Below are 24,227 nucleotides of genomic sequence, written 5' to 3' on the forward strand. Positions count from 1 at the left end.
TATCTTCTCTCTCTTGACAAAAAGAAAAAAGAAACATGTAATCGATTCAGGAAGCATCAAAGATTTTCATGGCAACGGCGACGTGATTACAGACAGATGGTAGTCTTGCTTGTGGCTCGTCCAAGTTGCTGACCCTCTCTCCTTGAATCGTGCCTGATGGTCAGGCCCATTGACCAGGAACCTCATGGAGCTGACTGCCGACATTAGTCGGTCCATTTTCCGCCACCGCAGGGTCGTACACTCCACATTCATATTAATTGCACTCAACCAAGCAGGCGTTGCGCATGTGATTATCTCGGTTTTTCCTTTTATTTGTCTTTTAACTTTTTCATAAATCCAACTCTATAGATGTGATGTATGAATATTTTTGAATCATTGGAGCCCATATGCATTAAGTTCGTAGGCTAAAAAGCAAACGTGCCTTTTCAGAAGACAGATGGACATGGTTGATTTATAGCGCATTCATCGAATTGGATTATAACAATTTAGATTCTGATACCAACTTTATAATTATACATATATAAACTATCATCTGTAAAGCATATAACTTGTTTTTTGTAATGTAATGAAACAAACTACTGTCGATATTTCGCAAGAAAAATTTCTTTTCTCAGTGACAGTAAGCACCAGTCGTCAAGCCTTTCCATGACAAATGCATGATAAGGCTCAGACAATAGAATGACACGATTAGAGCTTCATTCTTAGTTCGATGGAATTGTAGGGTTTCCTGTTTCAAAAGCATCACATTTGATTTGTAACTATAAATTCTGGGTGCAAACTGGCCGTTAATTGCAGGTTCGGAAAAAGCCAACACTTTCATTCAATCTTGTCTGTTTTGGGTGTTTTGAGGTGCCGCCTTAGTTGCACTTTAATTTGTGTATCGGTAACTCCTTTTTGTAGCATAAAAGGTTAACACCAATACCACTCAAAATAAGAATGGATTACCGACCAACCTTCATCAGAAGCCGTTGTGTTAATCTCAATAGAAACACAAATTGACTGTTAATTAAGATCAGCTGTTGTGCCAAACCCATTAAGAATACAAAAATGGCCGTTAATTAAGATCAGCTATATACAATGGAGGTGGGATTCAGTACATAAAGATCAATGGTGGAGCTGGAAAGCGATTAATGTTGGGCAATGGCGAGCCTGTGCTGCCTGGTTCATCCGTGGCCCGCCATTTCTGAGTCAACGAGAACTGCAACTGCTGCTGGGAAGATAAAAGGAGGAACTTGATGATGAGGAATCGGGCAGCCCAATTTTTGTGTTTTCTGGTCGCTTTCCGCATGCCGGAGAGGAGTGGAAACCGGCCCCCCTTTTGGTGACTTGGGCGGACCTTGACCGGACTTACTGAAACCAAAACCAAGGTCACCCGACTGCCTTCTCCCAACACGCTCTTGCTTTGATAGACATACATACACACATATATATAAATATACACGCTCTTGTTTTGATAGACATACATACACACATATATATAAATATACATGCTCTTGTTTTGGTAGTACAAAAATACAATATATATATATATATATATAAAGAGAGAGAGAGAAAGAGATAGAAGCCGTGAAATGGACGTGGGGTTGAGACTTAGGATGAGGCTGAGCGAAAGTAGGGAGAGGTGATGGTGGCGTCGGTGCTGAAGTCAAAAGCTGTTGGTTTGGCGTCATTCTTTGTTATGGTCGGCCTGGTTAGGCTTGTGTAGACCGATATATTGGCTTCTCCCCAAACAACAATAAAAGAAGAGGAGATATGATGGGGGTTTGGTTGAGCCGCTCATGGGCAGACACTCAAGGCTATGAACTCTTTGTGCTACAAAAGGGTGTCACTAGTATGCGAATTGAAAAAGAATGACATATGATCGGTAGAGTAAATGAGATTCAAATGACATATGATCGGTAGAGTCGTTCTTAAATAAACATATGATTGGATTCTATTCAGTTTTTTCAGTTTGCAATATTATAATAAAGCGGTTCTGACCCAGTTGCGTATTTAAAAGTTGGACTTGGATTCGGTTGTGAAATTAAAAGTTGAGAGATTCAAATCGAATTCGAGTCGACCATGCTCATAAAATTGCCAACTCTTTGGAAAATGATAAATTTGAAAGCATCAGGAAAACGTTGGAGTTTGGTATGCCATTAACGCAGGGCCCGGCAACCGGAGGCCTGTGATCTGTCCCGACCTGTCCCGTCATAAAGAGGCCAAAAGGGAGCATTTTCAATGGCGATTGGTTCTCTGAACTACTGCGACCTGCGATTGTCCAGGACTTGTACTCTGCTGAGAGCACCATGGTTCCTAGAAGAAATAGATGAGTTTCTAGTACATGGATGTCCCACTCTCACCGCAAAAGACGCCAGAAATTTTGTCACCAAAGTGCTGTGGAATGTGAAGAGATGGCCCCTTCTGCTTTGTGCGTATAAGATCTCAATCGTACCAAAGCCAAAAAGATATTGCACCACCACATGATAAGCCTCGTCCGCCCACAATTGACAAGAACAGCAGATAGCTGCGCATTGATGGACTCGTACCTACTCTAAACTTTAGGTGAGACCAAATTCATATCATACATTAAATGCCCATGTTGTAAAATGAAGGGAAAGAACATAAGCAGATGTGAAATTGATTCCTATGAAAGTCGAGCCCGAGATTAGTCGTTTGGGAGGAAAGAAATCACAATAACAGGAAATGGTGAGATTACAAAGGTATTCAGGGATCAAGTAACTTCATACTTTCAACTCCCATCTGAATGAATTACAGTCACGGTCGGATCCGGCGACTCAAGATGCCACCGATTCGTTTTGGTGTTCCGGTTCACCGCCTTCGACGATGCTTATCTCCATGATTAGGGATGTAAATGGATTGGATTCAAAACAGGTAAACACGTGGGAATCGAGAATCCCATGCGCATTAAGGGAAAAAAAATTGCAAAGCCCTTCATCCTAGATCTGATATACTTTGTCGGCAGCTTCTTGAGCCAATAAACTGTTTTTCAACCAGCATGAACAATCATAGACAAATGAATGGCATGATCTTTCATCCTTGTCAATTTGACATGTTTGGCTTGGAGTCACCTACCTCTTTAATGGTTGTTTCTTCATCATCTCATCCGTAACTGTCACAGTTAGTACCACATTCATTTTGGAGGAATCATTTTTTAATCCAACCTTGATATCGAGCCTTTCTCTCTATTCAATTATGATTGGCCCACTCGGTTGGTGCATTTAGCTCCTTTATGTTCTTTCACATTCTTTTCCAAATCAAAAACTGCATTTTGTGTCAAAAAATGTACAGACATAACAAAATTTTCTATCTGCATGTAAATGGGTAAGTGAGCTTCAATTAAATGGCATGTGCTGGTAGGGGTCATTAGATCATCAAATTTATGGTGATGGTTATACTTCTAAGCAGATCAAACATCAGTTGCTTTCAGAATGAATTTGAGAGTGTAAGAGTTTCTTTGTTTTTTCAAACCTTACATATTAGCCTCTAGGTGGAGGGGTTTTGGTAGAGCTGAGAACCATTGTGGGCAAACTCACTGGACTGGCTCAGGAATCAAGTCAAGGTTGGCCTGACACACCGACCCCTGACTCAGCCCAACTCGGCCCGACTCACCCGATTTAACTGCAATGATTTACATTATGGTTATTTTAAAACTCGACCAAATCGAGTCAATTTGCTGAGTCAAAGAGTCAACTCGGTGCCATCTGCCGATTTGAGTCAGAGTTTGCCAACTATGCTGAGTACATGGTCCACCTGCTAAGCCATTAATTCACCACTGTGAGGAAGTTGATAACCGACACTATTTGTGGCGTACATGAACCGCCATGACCACCTATTCTCTACTTCGTGGTATTGCCTTCTATGTTAATTCTTCATGGCAAGTGAGCACACGTTCTCGATCTATGGAATTGGTATCTTTTAACTGCAATCTCCCGGATTAAGTTTGAATTTGCGGGTGGATGAGCAGATTCATGATCAGCTGGATCACTTTTAGAAAGAGATCGATTTACGATCTCCACCAAACAAGTTTTACGCGAGAGGTACCACCATGGGCGTGGCACTCTGCATTAGAAATAGTTGGAAGATGCTACAGCACAACTTACAGATCTCCAATATTACTTGTATATTATTCATGGTTCACTTATTTGCAATATCCAAGTGGCCTACCATGACCATTTCAGGAAGCAGCGGCAGAGATACATAGAGGCTGGTATGGGCGGTTGACCATTTCAGGAAGCAGCGGCAGAGATACATAGAGGCTGGTATGGGCGGTTGACCATTTCAGGAAGCAGCGGCAGAGATACATAGAGGCAGGCAGAGATACATAGAGGCTGGTATGATCTACCGCCCATAGCTGCCCAAGATAAATTTCACTGGACTAGCTGATAATCACATTGTGATGACTCAAAATAAAGAAGCCCACACTAGGTATGAGCTTGTGACTCTCCGCCAAAAGAATCGTAGCTCCGCCACCACCACAAGGCATGACGGGCCACATAAAAGCAGACTGGTCCTCAAAGCAGGAGTGACTAAAGGCAGATAGCTTAGCATGACAAATGTCAAGAAATGAAGGGGCCCACATTTCACATCCGATCCTTAGAATCACAAATGCATCGCCAAACTTGTTTATAAGCAGCTGTAAGAACCGATTGCACAGTCATTCCGCGCAAATCGCTGTCAGAACCAAGTAGAAAATTCATTTCCTGGTGTACGATTTAAGGAGAAAAGCACCAATTTAAAGTGCAACAGAAATTTTAATTTCTTTGGCTTCCAGTATACTTTATTATGATAATAGGGTGCCGTAGACATCCATATTAAGAGTACCGATATAGGCAATCAGACGGTTCAAATGAAGCAGCTTTCCACGTGTAGAAAGTGCTCTGAATGACAAGGGCCTTCATGCACCATGTACACAGAAACATGATCATGCAAACACATAAATAGGCATACACACATTTCTGTAACTTGACGTGACAATGGGTGATTATTTGGTATGTATTGGATAGGGAAGGTTGGCAGCATATTGTAGGAATCATCAAACTTCCCAGTCAAGAAGGTCGCCAGGAATAGACCACCTCACCTTGAAGTAGCCGATTGTGCATTGCACACTTGCGTAAAAAGGAAAGAAAAACCAATACTTCCAGCATCGCCAAGAATAGGAAGCACCCTGCAAAATCAGAGGAATACAAGCAGCACACTCCCTACGCAGGTGTTACCCTGTTCAGGTTCAAAGGGACTTTCTCAGCCTGAACCAGTCATTACTCCCATGGGTAGGGAAAGACAGTCCAAGCACCCCTGGTGCCTGCTCATATAAGCAATTTGCAATGAAGCAACTAAACAACAATACAACACCTCCTGATGAAGCAAGCACAGCATTTATGTCACTGCAAGAAGCAAAATTCTTGCATTGACATCTATTGTAGCAGGAGGCACCGCAATAGATTCTTAGAATTCAACAAGAAAAGGGAAAGAGAAAAAAAAAGGAGATAAAGTAGGGAGCTAGGGCCAGGAAATGATCTCCCTTTTCAGGCTTATCATTCTGAGATTGATCCACATATCCTTTAGCAAAATCTTGCTCGAAACCACCAGAACATACAGCACGATCCTGTGACAGAACGAAAAATGCACACTCCCTACGCAGGTATTATCCTGTTCAGGTTCAAAGGGACTTTCTCAGCCTGCACTCCCAACCAACAGGATGGGAAAGCGCAGATGCAGGCACCCCTGGTGCATTTAGTATTTAGCAAACTGAAGTGGATAGCAAGAAGATTATTTTATTCCACAAGGATAACGACTCTACTATCTGAACAACTCTACTATCTGAACAAAGACAACAGATGGATTGATTTTATTTTCCACATTGTAACTTACCCACAACCAGATAAGAACAAAAGGGACCATTCAGACATGGAACTCAATCCGATCCTTCAAGATTACGAATAGTTACCTGCAAGGGCAATGCAACAAAATGATCATATAACAAAATAATGATATATTTAATGGAGGAAACAAGAGAATTTCATTTTCATTCCCATTGCTTAATTTTAACCATGAACAACAGAGCAGATAAATAATTTTAAGAGACTCAAATTCTAGCAGGTTTACTAGATCACTTCTGGCCTTAATAATAAATTATGAACATCTTGCAGCAAAGCTGAAGCTTAGAACAGAAGCCCAGAATCACCTAGTTAAATGATGGCAATTCAAACTCAGATGTTAGCAGGTTTACTAACACTTCTGGCCCTAATAGTTATGCAGCACCTTGCAGTTGCAGCACAGCTGAAGCTCAGCTTCAGTTTTGAGAAGGAGCTTCATGGGAACAGAAGTCCAGAATGGCGACTCAAACTCAGACTGTTTCAAGCATGTGTCAACGGAAGGCAAATGAAAATCAAGTCCCTAATTTTAAATGCACGTGTTTTTTCTTGATATTTTGCATTATGGCAATGTAATTGTACCATTATTGCAAATATCATGGTACTTCATTAATAGTCTGAATATATCAAGATAATTTAGCTTAAATTGGATAGTTTATGGTGTTTTCTTCAAGAGAAAAAATATTTTTGATATCTATTGTGTAGATACACCAACCTTCATCGCTCCATGTTTCCTGATACATAACTCCTTGGAAGGTAAATTTCCCCACCAACTTCACCATGTTGTTCCCCACTGATGGTCTTTTTTGCCACTAAAAACTCCTTACTCATAGCATTCATACCCTCTCGAACAGCTTCCTCCACAGTACCATAACCATGCTCCTCAGCATATTTTCGAACATCCTCAGTTATCTTCATTGAGCAAAACTTTGGCCCACACATAGAACAGAAATGTGCGACTTTAGCGCCTTCTGATGGCAAGGTTTCATCATGGAAAGCCATAGCAGTCATGGGATCCAAGGACAAAGCAAACTGATCCATCCATCTAAATTCAAATCTTGCCTTGCTCAATGCATCATCCCATGCTTGGGCATGTGGGTGACCCTTAGCTAAATCAGCAGCATGCGCAGCAATCTTATATGCTATAACACCAGCCTTAACATCATCCCTGTTAGGTAGCCCCAGATGTTCTTTAGGAGTCACATAGCATAGCAAAGCAGTACCAAGAGCTCCAATATTGGCAGCGCCAATAGCGGAAGTGATGTGATCATATCCTGGGGCAATATCTGTTGTCAATGGACCAAGTGTATAGAAAGGTGCTTCTTGACACCATTCCAGCTGCTTTTCCATATTCTCAGGAATTTTATGCATTGGAATATGCCCAGGCCCCTCATTCATTACCTGAAAGCAAATTGAAGTAAGCAAATGAAGTGCCATTAGAACTTAAATGCTGATTATGAATTCATTCAGGTATTCGAATGAATAACAAAACAAAAAAGGTACTATGCAGTTACAGTGAACATTACCTGCACATCTTTCTCCCATGCCCGGCGTGTCAGCTCTCCTTGTGTCAGAAGTTCTGCAAACTGCGCAGAATCATTGGCATCATAAATTGATCCAGGTCTCAGCCCATCACCGATGGAGAGTGCCACGTCATATTGATTACAGATGTCAAGGATCTCATCCCAGTGCTCGTAAGCAAAATTTTCCTTGTGGTAAGCCAAGCACCATTTTGCATGAATAGAACCACCACGAGACACGATACCAGTCATTCGATTTGCAGTTAAGGGAATATATCGTAGCAGTACCCCAGCATGAATGGTGAAATAGTCGACACCTTGTTCTGCCTGTTCAATCAAGGTATCTCTGAAAACTTCCCAGCTAAGGTTTTCTGCAATTCCATTTACTTTCTCAAGGGCCTGGTATATAGGCACCGTGCCTACTGGAACAGCTGAGTTACGAAGAATCCATTCACGAGTTTCATGTATGTGTCTACCAGTAGAGAGGTCCATAGCCGTGTCAGCACCCCACATGGTTGCCCATTGTAGCTTATGTACCTCATCTTCAATGGAACTGACCACAGCCGAATTCCCAATATTGGCATTGACTTTGACCAGGAAGTTTCTCCCAACCACCATGGGTTCCAGCTCCAAGTGCTTCTTGTTGGATGGGATGATGGCTCGCCCACGTGCAACCTCTGAACGGACAAATTCTGGGTCAAGCTTCTCACGTGCAGCGCAAAATAGCATCTCTTCAGTTATAATTCCCTGTTTAGCATAGAACATTTGTGTGCACCTTGGCATTCCCAACTGTTCTCTCCTTTCAACCCAGCTTTTGCGTACCTTAGGTAGACCTGCCAACCAAATGTACTTCAAATATGAATAATGTGGACTTGTTCATAGCAAAAACATCAACAGTTACACAAAAAACATTAAAGATTCAATGGCAAAGAATAAGATCAGAAGTGTGAAAGAAACCGATTGAACAAGGCACATCAATAACAGCAATTAGCAATTATTATTGCTCACTGATACACAGAAATCAAAATTCCCTCCATCTCAACTGTTTGAAAGAGTAAACATGAAATTTCATTGTGACATTAATTTTTTTTTAATGTATATATTAACTTCTCAAGCATATTAAGGTTCCTACTTAGCATGAAGTATGAAATTTAAAAGAAACGTAAAAAATTCTTAGAGAAGAAGAAAATAAGAGTTTACACAAAGGGCAAAAGCAAGCACACTTAATACAATAAAGATGAAGATGAACCAATGTAGTTACGGAATGATTGAGATTGAATTGTAAGAAGTTACTAAGATATTAAAACAAGCATGCCACAAACTCAGCCATAAAAGGCAAGTTCGCAAGGTTAGCCACATATAAAGAAAGCATGGAGATGGACCCATATGTCTGGACTCCGCTTCCAGATCTTGGTCCCAAATTTGACTAAGAAATTATGGTTACACAACTAACAGGTTCTCTAACACATACCAATACGTGGGTTCACATTTTGAGGGCCACTGGTATCATATGTGTCAAAATAATGCTCATCTCCAGATAAATGGACCCGACGAAAGGGGATCCTGAGGACATGACCAGTTTCTTCATGAACAACTTCCCTGTCGCAACAAGAAAACATCAAGCAGTTTAGGCACATTAGCCTCTGTGTGTGTGTGTGTCTTATATATATATATATATATATATATATATATATATATATATATATATATATATAGAGAGAGAGAGAGAGAGAGAGAGAGAGAGAGAGAACAATTAATTTGTTAACTAACTTTACAGCAGGAGAGAAAAACCAAAGGGTGAAAGGTTTTTTACCTGTACTCTTTTGTACTCTTAGGAAAACACTGCTCAAAGGAAGGAAGTGGGAGAAAATCAGGTGCAGCCGGATCTACGGTATGTTTACCATGTTTTTTCGTCTCTGAGCTAAATGTTGGACCATCCAACGTCAATGAAGATCTAGGTCCAAAATTCATAACATCGTTAGTCAGGCCTGCCTTTGGTACACGCGAACTGTTCCCTATGTCCTCGATTCCTCGTAAAAATCTTCTCGGTAACTTGTATGAAGCCAATTGAGCAGCATTCCGTTGTTTGCAGACGGATGTAGTCAACGCAAGGTTGATGGACGCCATCACTGTAAATATGTGGCGAATGATTAATAGGTAGCAGAATGAATTATGAGCTCATATAACTGTTAGCTGCTACTCTTAATGAAACGATGACAGTTATCACTATCAATGATCAATCTAAGCACTAAAATGAAATACAATAAGAATTCGATTTAGCTACTATAGCTGGATACTAAATTGCAGCCTTGCAACAAGAACTTTTTATAGAAAATGTTGGTCCTAACTCCAGGCCTCACGTTAGGCCCCAGGTCCTTTTATACAAGTGCTACGACAGGCATATAAACAAAACAGGAAAATTGGTGTTTTTATTTCAATCTTGCAGATGTGTTCATCATATCTTATTTAGTAAAAAACATGCACTAGATTACTTAATTTTGACACCCAAACTGACTTTACAAAGAGGCCTAAAATCAACGGCCTATTGTTTGTTGTCATCTTTTATCGTTAAACAGTACATAATAGAATCCTCAACTTAGGGGTTGTTTAATATTTCAGTTCATAATCATTTTCACAGTGGAACCGCAACACTTACAACAGAGACCTCAGATACTTGTCATCAGAACTAAATTTCACGTCTCTGAGTTAGGAAGGGTCCATCGATAAGCAACCACCATTCCCCAACTTTCTTAAACACTCAACCAAGATGGAGCGAGACCATGAAAAAGAACATCTAAAACTGCAAAACAGTCCACCACGTACTCCTATAACAATCGAAAGAAACTAAATGAAGAAGGCAATCATAGCAGCCCAGAAAGGCAGCGACGCCGAAGTTCACTGAACAGTCCTTGACACGACAAGAACTAGTAAGATGGATGGAAGAGTACCAGAAGACGCCGGTAGCGGATGCGAAACTTCTTAACTCTCAAATTCCCTCAAGACAGACGAAGGCGGACTCTGTGCCTCCCTCCACTTCTTCGTGCTCTGCCCTCTTGGACTCACGCTGGGCTATGGAGTTACAATCGAAGAGACGCCCCTCGATTCGGATCAGGTGATAGCACGAGAAAGAGTAAACACCCAGCGCGCCAATTTAAGAAGACCATGTGAGGCTCGCGAGTCGTCAAGTGGAACCCCCAAGTTGGCGCCACAAAAATATCAAACGGTTGGACAAAAGGATCCAACCAAATCCTGTAAGGAGACAGATGAAAAGCCAAAGCCTAAGCCTAGGAAGAGGAAAAAGTAAAGAGAGGTTGCAGCAAAGATGGAAAAGAGAATCACGCCTTTCCATGAACGGCGTAAATGCTGCAACAGGTGTCATGTATCTTCAGTTTTTTCTTTTGTGCTGTAATGGTTTTCTTCCTTTGTCTTTTTAACTCGCGGACTTTTGGGGCCTTGGTAGCTCGAGTTTAGCTGAAGAACATTGCTTGTCTAAAGTCCTCTACCTAACCATTACATTGTATTGGGATTAAACTAGCTAGTGTTCCACAGGACATGCACTAGGGATTGTAGATGATCTCCTTGGCAATGGTGTATAGCAACTTCGTGTATTCTCACTATACTTTGTATTGAGAAAGTGCACCATCAAATGACTTTATGTATATTTTTATTTTGATTCTTATAGGAAGTGAATTTAAAACCAACTTAAGTTTATTGTTCTCTCTCTTTGTATATGTGTGTGTAGAGAGAAAGAGAGAGAGAGAGAGAGAGAAGTAAAAGTGATATCCAGTTATTCTACTTAAAACCCATAACAGCCCGAGTGTTACTATTGATTTTCTTCAACTTAAGGGCGTTGTTGAAGTTTCAACCTGCTACCCAAATAAATACAAGTTTACAATCTTCTTTAAGGCCTATATGAACAAGAAACTAGATAATAAACGTAAATGACCATAGATGAAACGTTGGTAAGTACTTTTCATCAAACTATCTAATCCTGCTGTGATACTCCATTGGTTACATTCTGGGTGACGGTTAATCACATGGACTAAAATAAAACTATATCATCTCTTAATTATAAACGGCAGATCCTGCGATACTAGCAAACATTGCCAAAATTCAATTTTAAGAGATGAACCTCGTTCAAGGATAAGAATCAAGTTATGGCGATCAAATTAGAAAACTATTGCATTCATTAAAAAATTGGCTTTTATCTTTTCAGAAAGTTTTTTGTCTTTTAGGATGTCTAACAAGAAAGGCGAGGGAGGACCTTATCGATGGAAACGTCATGGGGCCTTCTAGGCATTCTTGAAGTGCGATATTTTTGCTTCGTTCTGGCCCGCACCTCCTCCTTTATGTTACATCATATCCTTCAACCTTTGTCCATTTTCTCAAAATATCAACGACGATGAGAGGGAGACTCGTAAGTAGGGTTGCAAGTGGTCTAAATTTGGTTTCAAGTTCTTATCAGTGTTTAATATATCAGTCTTATTTTAATCCAATTTTGTTGTAATTTTTTGTCTTCAGATCCGATCCATAACTGCATGTTAAAATCTTTTCTATTTTAATTAATTTTTTCATTTTTTTTGGCAATTTGCAATTCATTCAGACAATTTGGTGAATTGAACAGTTTGTCCGTTGTCCATTCTCAGCCCTTGATCACCATGAAATCATGATCGTGGGACAGTATCGGAACAGGAAATAATATGTAAATAAAATAAATTATGTGGGCCCGTGTTGGCAACTGCCCACACAATTAGTCCACAACTAGGTCCCACACTGCCCATCATCCTCCTCCGAAAATATCAAGTCTCCAAACTGATTGCAACACCTCATGTGACAGCAGACAAATAAATATCGAGTTTAAATTTACTGAAATCTAAACAAGTATACATCGATCGTGACTTGAATGGATCTTTGAAAGTATGGAGCTCATCTTGCATCATGGCTTAGGCTCTTAGCGATCCAGTGGCGGAGGCACATGTGGGTTTGTGTGGGCAATCACCTGTACATAATTGCTTAATAACTAGTACCCCATAGTTAAAAAATTTTTGGCTCTGCCCCTGCACATCGAGCTCATCTGACCTCAATTTGGCTCATCAGTCCTTTGCTCAATAAGCTAACTGACCAATTAATCAATAAGCAGCAAATGTAAGGATGATGAATTATCATGCTTTGAAGGTCAGGTGGGGAGAGTAAGCGAGTAGTCCTAGAACCATGTTTCTTGTCCACTTTCAATTGATGACTACCTAATGCATGTAATTGTTCCCCTAAACCCCATTGAGCCGGGGTTCGGTTCTAGGCAGCCAGTGGTGGAGTCAGAAATTTAAGCAGCTACGCGAGGCTAAGAATATCCCGATATGATTTTGGTTATGGAAGTATATATGAAAGACATGATTATAGTTGGAAGGAGAAAGAAAAAAAAAAGACAAGAAAAGAGAATATTCAGAAAAAAGATGGAGTTTGTTTTCACACATTGATAAGGGATGTATGGATTACCGAGAAGAGAGAAGCCGTAAAGAATATAAAGTCTCCTTTTATATGGAAATAGAAGAAAGGATGTTTTTTGTTTTAAGAGATACTTTCTACCATAGTTTTTTTTACAGACTCTCTTTCGATAATAGTCGAAACAGTTGTCTCAAGGAACATGGTGTAGCTGGTCAGGTCGGTGGACCAGTGAGGATCCGATCTCAGTTTAATTCTCATCGGTGCTACTCCTCTAAACCACAAAAGTAACAAATGCTACCTCTCATTGAAGAGGGTAAGTTTACTCAAGTGCCCATGCAACTCTCGGCTCACAGACATAAAAAGAAAAGAGGGTTGGGGATGGTGGGTGTGGTGGAGGAAAAGAGGGGAAGGAAAGGGGGTTCGTTTTCCCACTCAGTTTGGACAATAATTTCAAAGAAAATTTTCTAATTCAGTTCCAAATATTGTTGGCAACTCTGGGCCCCAAGTTTAAGTACACCAATCTACTCAATATTTATGTTTCCTTTTCAAAGATCTAGCGAAAATGGAAGAAGATTTCACTGATGTTACATTAACATGACTAGAAATTTTCAACTCAAAAGACAATGGGAAATGTAAATGCTTATTTGACCGTTGTCAGTAAAATTTGCGGTTAAGAAAGATATCTAAAAAGCATATGATTCCATTTCTTTTATTATATCCAAAATGAACCTTAAAACAACATTTCTCAAAAGTAAAGATAAATTGACTTGTTGAACTGTCATATCCTTTTCTTATTATATTGTGGAGATAGATACGATCGCACAATTATATTTCATTTAATGAGTTTACCTTTTGATTACATATATATAAAGATTCAATAGCACAAATGGATCCGATCCAGTCTTATTACCAAGACTTGTACATGTGTAAGTAGTTTAGCGTATCCTTAGTTGCCCTTTCTTCTTTTTTAATTTAAATATGAATCCAGTAAATGCTTTCGGGTTGGGGATCAACTTGCCTCGTTAAACTCCGTTTGGATCCGATTAGCATCCTCACCACTGCCAGACCAACCGCCCAACTGAAAAGAAGAAACGAAGACTACAGTTCCCAACAAAGGGCACATTCACGAAATCTCAAATCTCGAAACTCGAAAGAATCGAGACTTTTTTTCACAGCATTTTCAAAACCCCGTGTGAGAATATATCTGACACTTTCTTGATAGTCACAGTTTGGAATAAATTATGTGTTTTCTAGAAGGCAAAAGTTTGGTGCTTCAGCGATGATATTCTTGAACCTGTAAAAATTTTCACAACTTGACAGTTTATGCCAAATATATAAGCATATTCTATTTTAGCCGTAACAATAATTCGGGTAAGCGGGAGGGAATTCCATGGCTCCAGTGAACGGCCAAAGTATCTAATTATTTTCCCTTTACTTTGGGTTGTGTTGCGATCGAATGAATTTATGGTTACTCAATCTAACTTGAGAATAACATCCGCCACCTTTCGTAATATAGAGAAGTAGCACTCACAAGAATTGAATTGATGACTGAACTCTCACCAGTCCACCAGCTCAACTAGTTACACTACACTTCGTGGAGATTAATCATCATAATAATGTTCGCAAATGCGTGGAGATTAATCATCATAATAATGTTCGCAAATGCCTCGATAATAATGTTCTCAAATGCCTGGAGAGAATTGAATGTGATTTTTCTCGTTCTTACGGGATAACTTTTCGTGTGACAAAAGGAGATTCTCCAAATAATGTTTGGGCCTCAACATTCATCACAATGCCAATTACAGAGAAGCTCCAATATAACTCTAACTATATACAGAGAGAACCCTTAGTATTCATTAATTATTTACAAAATTCCAGAAAAAAAAGAGAGAAAAGTCTAACTCCCACCTAGTGATATAGCGCAAACTTGGTCAAGTTTGAAAGTTCTTTTTATTGATCTAGATTTTGCGTGGCCGTTGATTTTCAAGTGGCCGGATTTTTTTTTTTTAGTTGGAATTTGCCAATCTTAATGAATGATTCTCATGATCAAGCCAATCATATTCGATCAGATCATCGACATAATTATCAGATTTGATCAAAACAAGTTTTGAACCACATATTTTAAGTAGTATGCGGTTGCGAAGGTTACTGCGCATACTTTTCGCTGGATCTTAATGAGTGGCCAGGCCTTTTGCTACGTTGCAAGGACTCAGCGAGTTTAATTTAGTCGATGCATTGCGCAATTACGGAAGAGATTAGAATATGCGTGCATGTAAAGTATTATACTGCAAGGCCCGCACTGATGTGCAGAAATATTAACATAGTCCTCAAGTAGCTAAAACTTGAGGACCCATGTTTTTGTCATCAGCTTAATATTTTTGTTAAAAATGCATCGTGTATATATATATATATATATATATTATATATATATATATATATATATATATATATATATATATGTAGGGGTGAACACAAGCGAGTCGAGTCCAAGTTCAGTTAGCTCAAGCTCAGCGCGACTAATGAAACCTCAAACTCGAGAATAATTCGACGGAAGCAACTCGAGCTCGACTCGACAGTTACGTGTTAAGCTCGAGCTCGAGCTCAACTCGATTAAGACTTGACAAACTCGTTTGAATAGATTTGACATTCATCGTTACGTGTTGAGCTCGAGCTTGACTCAATGAAGACTCGACAACTCGTTTGAATGGAATTGATATTCATCGTTACGTGTATGTGTTGAGCTCGAGCTCGAGCTCGACTCGATTAAGGATCGACAAACTCGTAAACTTGTTTGAATATATCAACTTGATTAAGGCTTGACAAACTCGATTAAGGCTCGAGCTCGACTCAGCAGTTGCGTGTTGAGCTCAAACTCAACTTGATCATTTGAACGAGTCGACTCATGAACTCGAACTCGACTTGTCAAGAAAATAACTCGGCTTGAAAGCCTCGAACTCGTTCACTAGCTGAGTTTTAATGACTCGAGTAGCTCGACTCATTGTTAACCCTTGCATGTATAGGTATATATTGAATTCAATTCAAAAAATATCGGTAAAAAACCATTTACAGAAGCATTAGTAACAATTTATGGTGTAGTACAGTTTATGATATTTTTAATGAAGTTCATGGTGTTTTTAACAATTTAAAATATTTAACCGTCTCAGACAACATCGGGATCGAGCTGATACATATTTACATACATAACTGGTAGATCATAGATATTTAGATTAAAGAGTTAAGAAATAATGACAGTTCTTGTTCTTCATTTATAAATTGGTGGGTAAAAAAAAAAAAAAACAAAGAGAAGAAGATGATAGAGCGTTTTTGTCATTTAGTATTAGTTCAAACTTATTTCTCTTTGTTTTTCTTTCAACCACCAATATGTAACAAATCAAGTGCTGAGATCGTTTTTTATGTATACATACTCACGGATACTTTAAGTACATTGGTGGCATTGGCAATCCAAATTGGATATATATTTAGCAGGTCAGTTAAGCATTTTAATTGTTGTTTAGGTCATCAAAATCCAAACTTTAGATAGCTTCATTTATGGGTCTAGGTTTCTACTTTTTTTTAAAAAAGATGGCCAATATAAACAGTAACCATCCATCCTTCTTTCTCTCTCATTTTTTTTATAAAAGTGGAAACAAAAATCCGGTCCCTTAATTGTGAATCAAAATTCAGTTGGAAGTAGATGATCCTTTTGGTCATAATCCTCAACCTTTTCTACCTTTATGGTGGGTGCTATATATATATATATATATATGTTCTGAGCTAGTTTTGAGAAAAAAATATGGAAAAGAGAGAACAAGCAATTGAGAGAGGGAAAAAAGGATTTTGAAAAACCTGTCCGATTTTAGGAATGTATATAAAATTACATCCTTCTCTTGAAAATATGATAATCCTAAGATTCTCTCCCTCTCCTTGCCAAGGCTTTAATGTTCCAATAGTGACCTTAAATTATGCATATACGTTATCCAGTTTTTCCAGCATTTCTAAAAGTTTTTATGAGTCCGATTGTATGAATGACTTACACATATCAATAACCGGATACAAGCGAAGGGAAATTCATCATATTTTATAAACGCTTTGAAGTTCACATATTAAACTTTTTTTTTTTGCTAAAAAAATGTTTGATACACATTATCATGATTTTGTTTATGTATACATTTTTGGACCTTCTTATAGAGAGCAGGCAGCACAATACATTTGTAAATAACATAATATTAAAATCTTTCATACAGGAGGGTTGAGGGGGACAGAATCTACGCAAAGTCGGGCACTACACGTTCCAAATAGAAATTCGCGATATACCGAGAGGATGAAGGAACATTATCCTTGTGCTTGCCTCCTTCAACTACTCTTTTATTGCAGTACATAATTTTTTTTATATCTTTTTCGGGGATCGTCTTGGTCTGCCCAACGCTCCTGAAGTATTAAATCCAACGAACTCTTGGCCTTCTTTATAATGCAGCGTCCATGGTGGTGCAGATTTTGGAAGAGCAGTTGAGTCGAGAGAGAGAGAGGTGTGGTTCTCGGGGGACGGAGAGTTTGACGTGGTCGTTGAAGTTGCGGAAGGCGAGGCACGAAAGGCGGGGGCTGCACCCGTGCATGAGGGAAGGAGGAAGAGGAGAGCGCTTAGGGAGAGAGACTCTGTTGTTGCCGGGAAGATGAAACCAACAAAATAATAAAACGGAACGCAGAAATAGGAGGTGGGTTTTCTTCGGGAGTTTCAGAATTTCTCCTCTCTCTCTCTCCCCCCTCCTCTCTCTGCGAAGGAAGCTTCGGTTCTCCCCCGCAATAACGCCGTGTTGTGTCCGGCTTCTGCTGCTGCTAGATTCTACCATCCCTCACAATCTCCACTTGCACATGTCGGGTGATTGGCAGTTGCAGGAGATTAAGAAGACGGAGTCCTCGATCCCTCTCTTTCCTGTAGATCGTCTCCGTCTCCCAGTCTTAATTAGCTCCTCCCGTCCACTACGGATGAGAACCAAATGAATGAGCGCTACCGTTCGTGCGTCTTAGACTTCGTTTTGCCAGAATGACGAAGTCAAGTAATGGCTCGGATTCGTCTGTGAAGGGTGATAAGCAGAAGAAGAAGGTACGATTCTTTTCTTTCTCCATTTCTGTAGTCCTGTTATATGCTTTTGCATGGTACAAAGAAACGGAGGAACTATAAAAATGGTGGTGAGAAATGCTACTTCTGAACCCTTGTACAGTCCTTCATTCCGAAGATCTTCGCTATGAAATGGCGGAACGGGAGAAAATCCGACGAAGATGTTTTCGCAAGAAGGGAGGCAGCCAGAGGTATTGGTCAAAATTTCTCTACTCTCTCTCTCTCTCTCCTTCTCTCTTGATCGAAAACAAGTTTGATGATGGGGATTCGTTTATTTATTAGAAATATCTTTTTTTCTACAGATATAGAAATAAGGTTGGCAGCAACCAGGAGAAGCATGCTGGACGCGTCTCCCGTGATCAGAAAAAGCTTTTCCGGTAATCTCGAACGCCAAATTCATTGTGGTATATGCTAGAAGTTGTCACTAAGAACTCGCCATTGTTAACCATTCTGAACTTGAACATCACGAAATCTTCTTGGTGGTATAGATCCATTGAGGGCATCAAGATTAAAACAAGGGGAAGGAAACCGAGAAGAACTCTCTTCCTTTCCTTCAACCACCGACCAGCATCCGTTTTTGCGTTAAAAATCTTATGTGGAAACTCCCGGACAATGGTGAATCAACTGAAACTGCCATCACCATAATGCGCCATAATAACATTCAAATGCCAATCGAGGCCAAAAAGTCTAAAGTTTCTTTCTTCTTCTTCTCTCTCTCTCTTTTCCCTTTGTCCGGGCTTTCAGTTACATCACATGCCGCACTTTTCAACCTTTGAAATGAAGAGGAATCGACATTGTTCAACTTCCTTACGTTAACCTTCCAGATTCCTCCATCATGATGCATGGCTCTTGGGTTTTGCTTTCCTTCCTCGAGATTCAACAGCATATTTAAATTTTAAGCGAGACAGTCTTGGTTTGGTGGTGCAGAAAGGCACACGAATCCGAGAATCGAAGGGCTAAATTTGAGCAACTACGTCCCCCCGGCCTCCCAGTTGGTCGACATTCAGGAATTCAGGTAAACATCCCTTCATCCATAAGAAAAACCTCTCTTCCTTCACGCACATATAGAATAGCACCACTTGGAGAAGACCCACATTCCCACTAAGTCCATATGCAGAAAAAAGAGAGAGAGAGAGAAAGTCTAGGCCGGTTTACCTAGAATACATGGTAGTGGCTTTATTTTTTTCCTTTTTCTTCTTCTTGTAATTGAAGGGGAGTTGGGCAGATACCTAAAAACCCTTATAATTTTCTTGCCTTCAGTTTTCAGCATCATCCTATGTTTCTATGTATGTCAAAAAGGGTACATTATCTTTTGGCCGACCTGAGTTTCTGTTGCCCAAGAAAAGTGGAAAAATGAATTCAGAAAACATGAAAAATGAAAATATGAAGTGCGAATACAGCTGATAGCTTGCGGACAAATGAAAAGAATCTCTTGCCTGAAACATGGCCTACCCATTAGGTCCGCTCAGTGCGAAGCAAAGTGCACTTTTGGTCGAGCACAAAGAATCCCCTCGTACCTCTATTTTCTACTTCTTACCATTAATCACATTAATTATATTTGCTTATTATTAGTCTATGACATCTACAATAATGTTCTTCCAAGTAAGGAGTTGGGGGAAAGGGGATAAAGATAGAAAGGGAAGAAGCCCCTAGAGTTTGCAAGGTTACATGCTCAAAAGGGTAGGAATAGAATACTAGATATTACTAGAAAACTTAGAAGCTTGGGCCAATTTTTACTCTAGGATTAAAGAGCTCTAGTTCAAGAAAAATAGTTTCATTAGGTTTAGGTCACTTGCTATCGGTTTTGGTTAATTAATGTCCATTTTTGTTGGCACTTTTCACTCTCTCTATGAGTCTCCTTATGCTTTTCTCCTGAATAAATGGACAGGATATTCGTGGCAACGTGGAACGTAGGAGGGAAATCTCCACACAACGGTCTGAACCTTGAAGATTTCCTCCAGGTGGAAGGCTCCTCTGATATCTACGTCTTAGGGTAAATTTTTTACTTTCTAATTCCATGATTTTGTGAAGATGTGGACGAGAGTACTGGTGCAGAAATGCTGCTCTTGTGAAGTCATGTTAGTTCATAAAAGGTTTAGGAACTTGGTTGTGGTGGTGTTTGTCCAGGTTTCAGGAAATAGTCCCTCTAAATGCAGGAAACGTGCTGGTCATCGAGGACAACGAGCCCGCTGCGAAGTGGCTTTCTCTCATCGGCCAGGCGCTCAACAAGAGCGCGTTTGTAAGGCAAAGGCCAGCCGAGGACGACTGCAGCCAGCGCTCGCGGCACCACTCTCAGGAACAATGGAGCTTTGCTTCTTCTGCTGCCTCCACGCCCGCACCAGCTGAGCCAAACCACGAAGGCAGCTGCTGCAACGGCTCCGCCCATGGTCCGGCCAACCCCAAGAACGCGAACCCCAAAGAGTTTTCCAAGACCCCGAGCGGCGGGCTGCCCTTCTTCCAGAAGCCTTCCCTCAAGGTGTTGTCAAAGTACTTCAGGGTGGTGGACGGCGCGCAGCTCAAGGCCTGCAACTGCCCGCCCTCTGCGTCGTCGGATAAGAGGACGTCGGAGATCGGCGATCTGATCCAGAAGGTGGAGTCGTGCTCCGTCTGTTATGGCGACCACAACTCCAGGGACCATGACGACGACGACTGCCACTCGCAGTTGGCCGGCGACATGCCCGCCGGTCCCAATCAGCTGAGCTATTACCTGATCGCCAGCAAGCAGATGGTGGGCATATTTCTGTCTGTCTGGGTGAGAAGCGAGCTGGTGCCGCACATTGGTCACCTCCGCCTGTCTTGCGTTGGTCGCGGGATCATGGGATGCCTGGGTAATAAGGTAACTAGCTGATTCGCCCTTTCATTATATGAAGCCAGAGTATTGGAGCCAGCATCCTGTCATTAAGGCTTATGATCCTTGTTAACAAGCCCTTTCTAAACATTTTTTAGGTGACAACTTTTCTATGTTTACATTCAAACAGGCTTACAATTAGTATGAGTAGCTATTTAGAGTAGAATTACTTTGAGAACCCACTTTTAAAGTAGCTGACATGATTGCAGTAATTTAACCTTCTTGGCTGCTCACTGTATGAGAATGTTAATGGTTGGATGCTTAGCGTATTTTACACTTTAATTCAAATGCATAATTTTCAATATATTTGGAGTCTAACAATTGAACATCAGAAATTTAATCTCTCTCTCTCTCTCTCTCTCTCTCTCTCTCTTATGCACTTATACGCTTTTGGCCATGCATAGTGATAATATTTTATGATAAATGGCATGCAGGGATGCATATCATTAAGCATGTCACTGCACCAGACGAGCTTCTGCTTCATTTGCAGCCATTTGGCTTCTGGAGAGAAGGAAGGGGATGAAATCCGAAGGAACGTTGATGTCCTCGAGATTTTGAAGAACACCCAGTTCCCAAAAGTGTGCAAGTCTCCCGGAAGAAGATTACCCGAGAGAATTCTTGAACATGAGTATGTGTTTTTCTCCTTTTCTTTTGGAGGATTTCATCCTCCCAACGTCTACTTTTTGATGAGGCAATGCAATCATTCTCTTTGTTTTCTTACGAACGAACAAACAGCCGGGTGATATGGCTTGGGGATCTAAACTACCGGATCGCTCTTAGCTATTCAGAGACGAGGAAATTGTTGGAGGAGAATGACTGGGATTCTCTTCTGGAGAAAGATCAGGTTAATTCCTTACCATTTCTTCTAGAAATTCTTACTTGAAGATGGTTTTCTGAAGTTTCTTCCCATACCAAGTTTCATTTTTAACAACTCAACACATTTGCAAGCACAGCTAAAGATTGAGAGAGAAGCAGGAAGAGTGTTTAAGGGGTGGAAAGAGGGCAAGATCTACTTTGCTCCCACCTACAAATACTCAAACAACTCCGATGCCTACATGGGAGAGACTGTGAAATCCAAGAAGAAAAGGAGAACACCAGCATGGTTAGCATATTTACGGTTTAAAAAATCGTACCGCCTTTTTAATTTCTCTTCCATTTGAGGTTAACCAAAAGAATTCCAAAACTTCAGGTGCGACCGCATTCTGTGGAGAGGAGACGGTATCGAACAGCTATCGTATATACGGGGAGAGTCAAGGTTTTCCGATCACCGGCCGGTTTGTGCTGTTTTTGTAGCGGAAGTTGAGATACTAAACAGTAGCAAACTTGGTGATGATGTTGATGTCGAAGATTACTTGCAGCGAAGGCACAGTTTCTATGAATATTGAGGGCTAGCGGAACCTTTCTCCCCTGTCTATTGATCTTCGGCGCATCACTCTTCGTCGGAAATCAAAAAATTGTGCATTATCCTACAGCCCATAGTAAAATATGCTAACAAATTACTGAACCACATCATCTAACTTTTTTTGTTAATTTATGACAAAAAAGGATTTTCGACCTCTCCGACTTGAATGGGATCACATTTTTTGTGCTTTCTGGTGAAAATCGAATTTCTGTACTCACCTTTAGCTTGTACATGGAGAAGTTTCTTGAAAATGGAGTGGAAACTGCCCCACTACAGTAACTCTGAGTTTTGTTTTGTTCGTCACTTAGTCGACCTGGGAAGTTTCTGGTCTTGTTGGTACCTCAGACGAATGACTTGCCAAAGGACGAGCGACAGAACTTGGTTCACACCGGATGGATTGTAGTTGCACAAGCAGCTTGTAAAACCTAATAACATATCTTTCAGATTTCATATCTCGGATGTAATCATCATGATCCGCAATCTAGAAAAGTACCTTGGAACATTTTATTTGGATATCTCTACAGAAGATATCAGATTTTAATGCCTAGAACCATTTCGTTCTAGATCCACATAGAATTTTATTCATTATAAACATATAAATTGATTCAAGAGCCGGCTTCTCCCACTTCTGGGCATGAGATAGCATTTTGCTAGGTTAAAATTTCCCAAAGGTAAAAATGGGTTTTTGAGATGAAATTTTCTGTATTTCACCTGACGTGGGTCAAACGATGGACACGTATGTGAAATCAATTTGCTAAATAAATGAATGCCTCTCTTTCGACATTTCAACTGACACAAGCGTTTCTTTGTGTAAAGTTTCATCTTATGTTTGTATACCATCGAAGAAGTGCTTCCTAATTAAGCATGAACAAGATAAGAATGGTTCTCTGCAAATCCATACTCATCTGCCACAAAGTAGATTAAGAATCTATCTGAACAATGCCCTACTTATGTATCATTAATCGTCAAATAATTCTCCGCAAATTACAGCATCGGGCCATCTTATGACCTTCAAATTAGACGCATACTTGACTAGTTTGGTATAGCTCACGAGAGAAAGAGAGGGAGAGAATCTTACCAGGTTAAATGGTTGGCTTCTTTTGAATTCAATTCAAGGATGTCAATGGATCGGACTCCAATAGGATATGTCCTTAACCGTATCTCCCTTTTCAGATATTCACATATATTCGATCAAAGAAAAGTCATATCTGAATCTGAAATCCAATTTCACAATCTAAATATGACATATATACGATTTTACATTCATATTTGAATCCACATCCGAATATTGAATGGAATCTGGCCGACTTTCAAAATGTAAGAGCTTGGATATTGGATAGTTACTTAAAACTAAAGCAGATCGGATATTTATGTATATAACTGGATTGTTTTTTTTTTTGCATATCCGATTTTTTCAGAATGGTTTGATCGGATATCCGATCCAAATCAAATATATTGAAATCCTTGTTTGGATCCCTGCCAGTTTGCTTAGACTTTAAATGTTTCTTTGAAATCCCTTTAAAGAATCCATTACTCTTTAGTTTCGACACCAGAATGCTGATCCGTTGTGCAGGTGAGGATGCCGTTTATCTGCCGACATGACCTTCTTGTTCCACCTTCACTTGCACCAACTTCAAATTACCTCCATGCTGTTTAAAGGAAGATCTGATCTCCATAAAAATTTTTTTTTATCCCAGATTTGAACTTTTCCATAACTTCATAAGCCTGTACAGCGAGGCACGAGAAAGACAGCCACGTGATCAACCTTCTTCCCTTCTTTTTTTTTCTCTTCTACAGCTAAACCGTATATTTTAAGAAGTAGATAGCCCCGACACCCGACACAGCTCATTTGCTAGAAACTTTCAAGATCAAGGCAATCAAACAGTCTCTAAAAACACTTTTTTTTTCCCACCGAATGAGTGACCGAGACTTGTTCAGATTAGGCGGTTCTGGTAGTTGTGTTATATCAGGACAATAGCATCTAAGATATGCTTACATTCGCTCTCCGTAGTCTGCTCCATAGAAC

At 40.1% G+C, this 24,227-nt stretch overlaps 2 protein-coding genes across 4 annotated transcripts; one reads left to right on the plus strand and one right to left on the minus strand.

Moving 5' to 3' along the window:
• Positions 1-4,104: 4,104 nt before the first annotated feature.
• On the minus strand, positions 4,105-10,640 carry LOC116258627 (phosphomethylpyrimidine synthase, chloroplastic). Of its 3 annotated transcripts, none has more exons than XM_050079048.1 (8): positions 10,342-10,637; positions 9,207-9,522; positions 8,865-8,992; positions 7,400-8,226; positions 6,589-7,274; positions 5,872-5,947; positions 5,081-5,295; positions 4,105-4,674 (listed from the first exon to the last, which is right to left on the minus strand). In XM_050079048.1, the coding sequence occupies exons 2-5, from the start codon at positions 9,518-9,520 to the stop codon at positions 6,591-6,593; spliced, it is 1,953 nt and encodes a 650-aa protein (XP_049935005.1). In that variant the 5' UTR covers positions 9,521-9,522; positions 10,342-10,637; the 3' UTR covers positions 4,105-4,674; positions 5,081-5,295; positions 5,872-5,947; positions 6,589-6,590. The 3 variants fall into 3 exon arrangements, with proteins under 3 accessions (XP_049935005.1, XP_049935004.1, XP_031491743.1); XM_050079047.1 differs by having other exon boundaries at positions 5,081-5,724; positions 10,342-10,636; XM_031635883.2 differs by lacking the exon at positions 5,872-5,947 and having other exon boundaries at positions 10,342-10,640.
• Positions 10,641-17,105: 6,465 nt separating this feature from the next.
• LOC116258389 (type I inositol polyphosphate 5-phosphatase 5-like) lies at positions 17,106-22,692 on the plus strand. Its single transcript, XM_031635520.2, has 10 exons — positions 17,106-17,936; positions 18,055-18,142; positions 18,254-18,328; positions 18,879-18,966; positions 19,840-19,944; positions 20,079-20,787; positions 21,234-21,427; positions 21,535-21,643; positions 21,753-21,901; positions 21,989-22,692. The coding sequence occupies exons 1-10, from the start codon at positions 17,877-17,879 to the stop codon at positions 22,182-22,184; spliced, it is 1,773 nt and encodes a 590-aa protein (XP_031491380.1). The 5' UTR covers positions 17,106-17,876; the 3' UTR covers positions 22,185-22,692.
• Positions 22,693-24,227: the final 1,535 nt, after the last annotated feature.

This window comes from Nymphaea colorata, chromosome 8, assembly GCF_008831285.2.
Source record: "Nymphaea colorata isolate Beijing-Zhang1983 chromosome 8, ASM883128v2, whole genome shotgun sequence".
Lineage (NCBI taxonomy): Eukaryota > Viridiplantae > Streptophyta > Magnoliopsida > Nymphaeales > Nymphaeaceae > Nymphaea > Nymphaea colorata.

Excerpts from the sequence above, each read along its gene's own strand:
- LOC116258627 (XM_031635883.2), bottom strand. The coding sequence starts at position 9,520 with ATGGCGTCCATCAACCTTGCGTTGACTACATCCGTCTGCAAACAACGG. Across the intron at positions 8,227-8,864 it reads AAATGTGAACCCACGTATTG|GTCTACCTAAGGTACGCAAA; the intron begins GTATGTGTTAGA and ends TTTGGTTGGCAG. Across the intron at positions 7,275-7,399 it reads CATGGGAGAAAGATGTGCAG|GTAATGAATGAGGGGCCTGG; the intron begins GTAATGTTCACT and ends ATTTGCTTTCAG.
- LOC116258389 (XM_031635520.2), top strand. The coding sequence starts at position 17,877 with ATGACGAAGTCAAGTAATGGCTCGGATTCGTCTGTGAAGGGTGATAAG. Across the intron at positions 17,937-18,054 it reads GTGATAAGCAGAAGAAGAAG|TCCTTCATTCCGAAGATCTT; the intron begins GTACGATTCTTT and ends ACCCTTGTACAG. Across the intron at positions 21,902-21,988 it reads AAAAGGAGAACACCAGCATG|GTGCGACCGCATTCTGTGGA; the intron begins GTTAGCATATTT and ends CCAAAACTTCAG.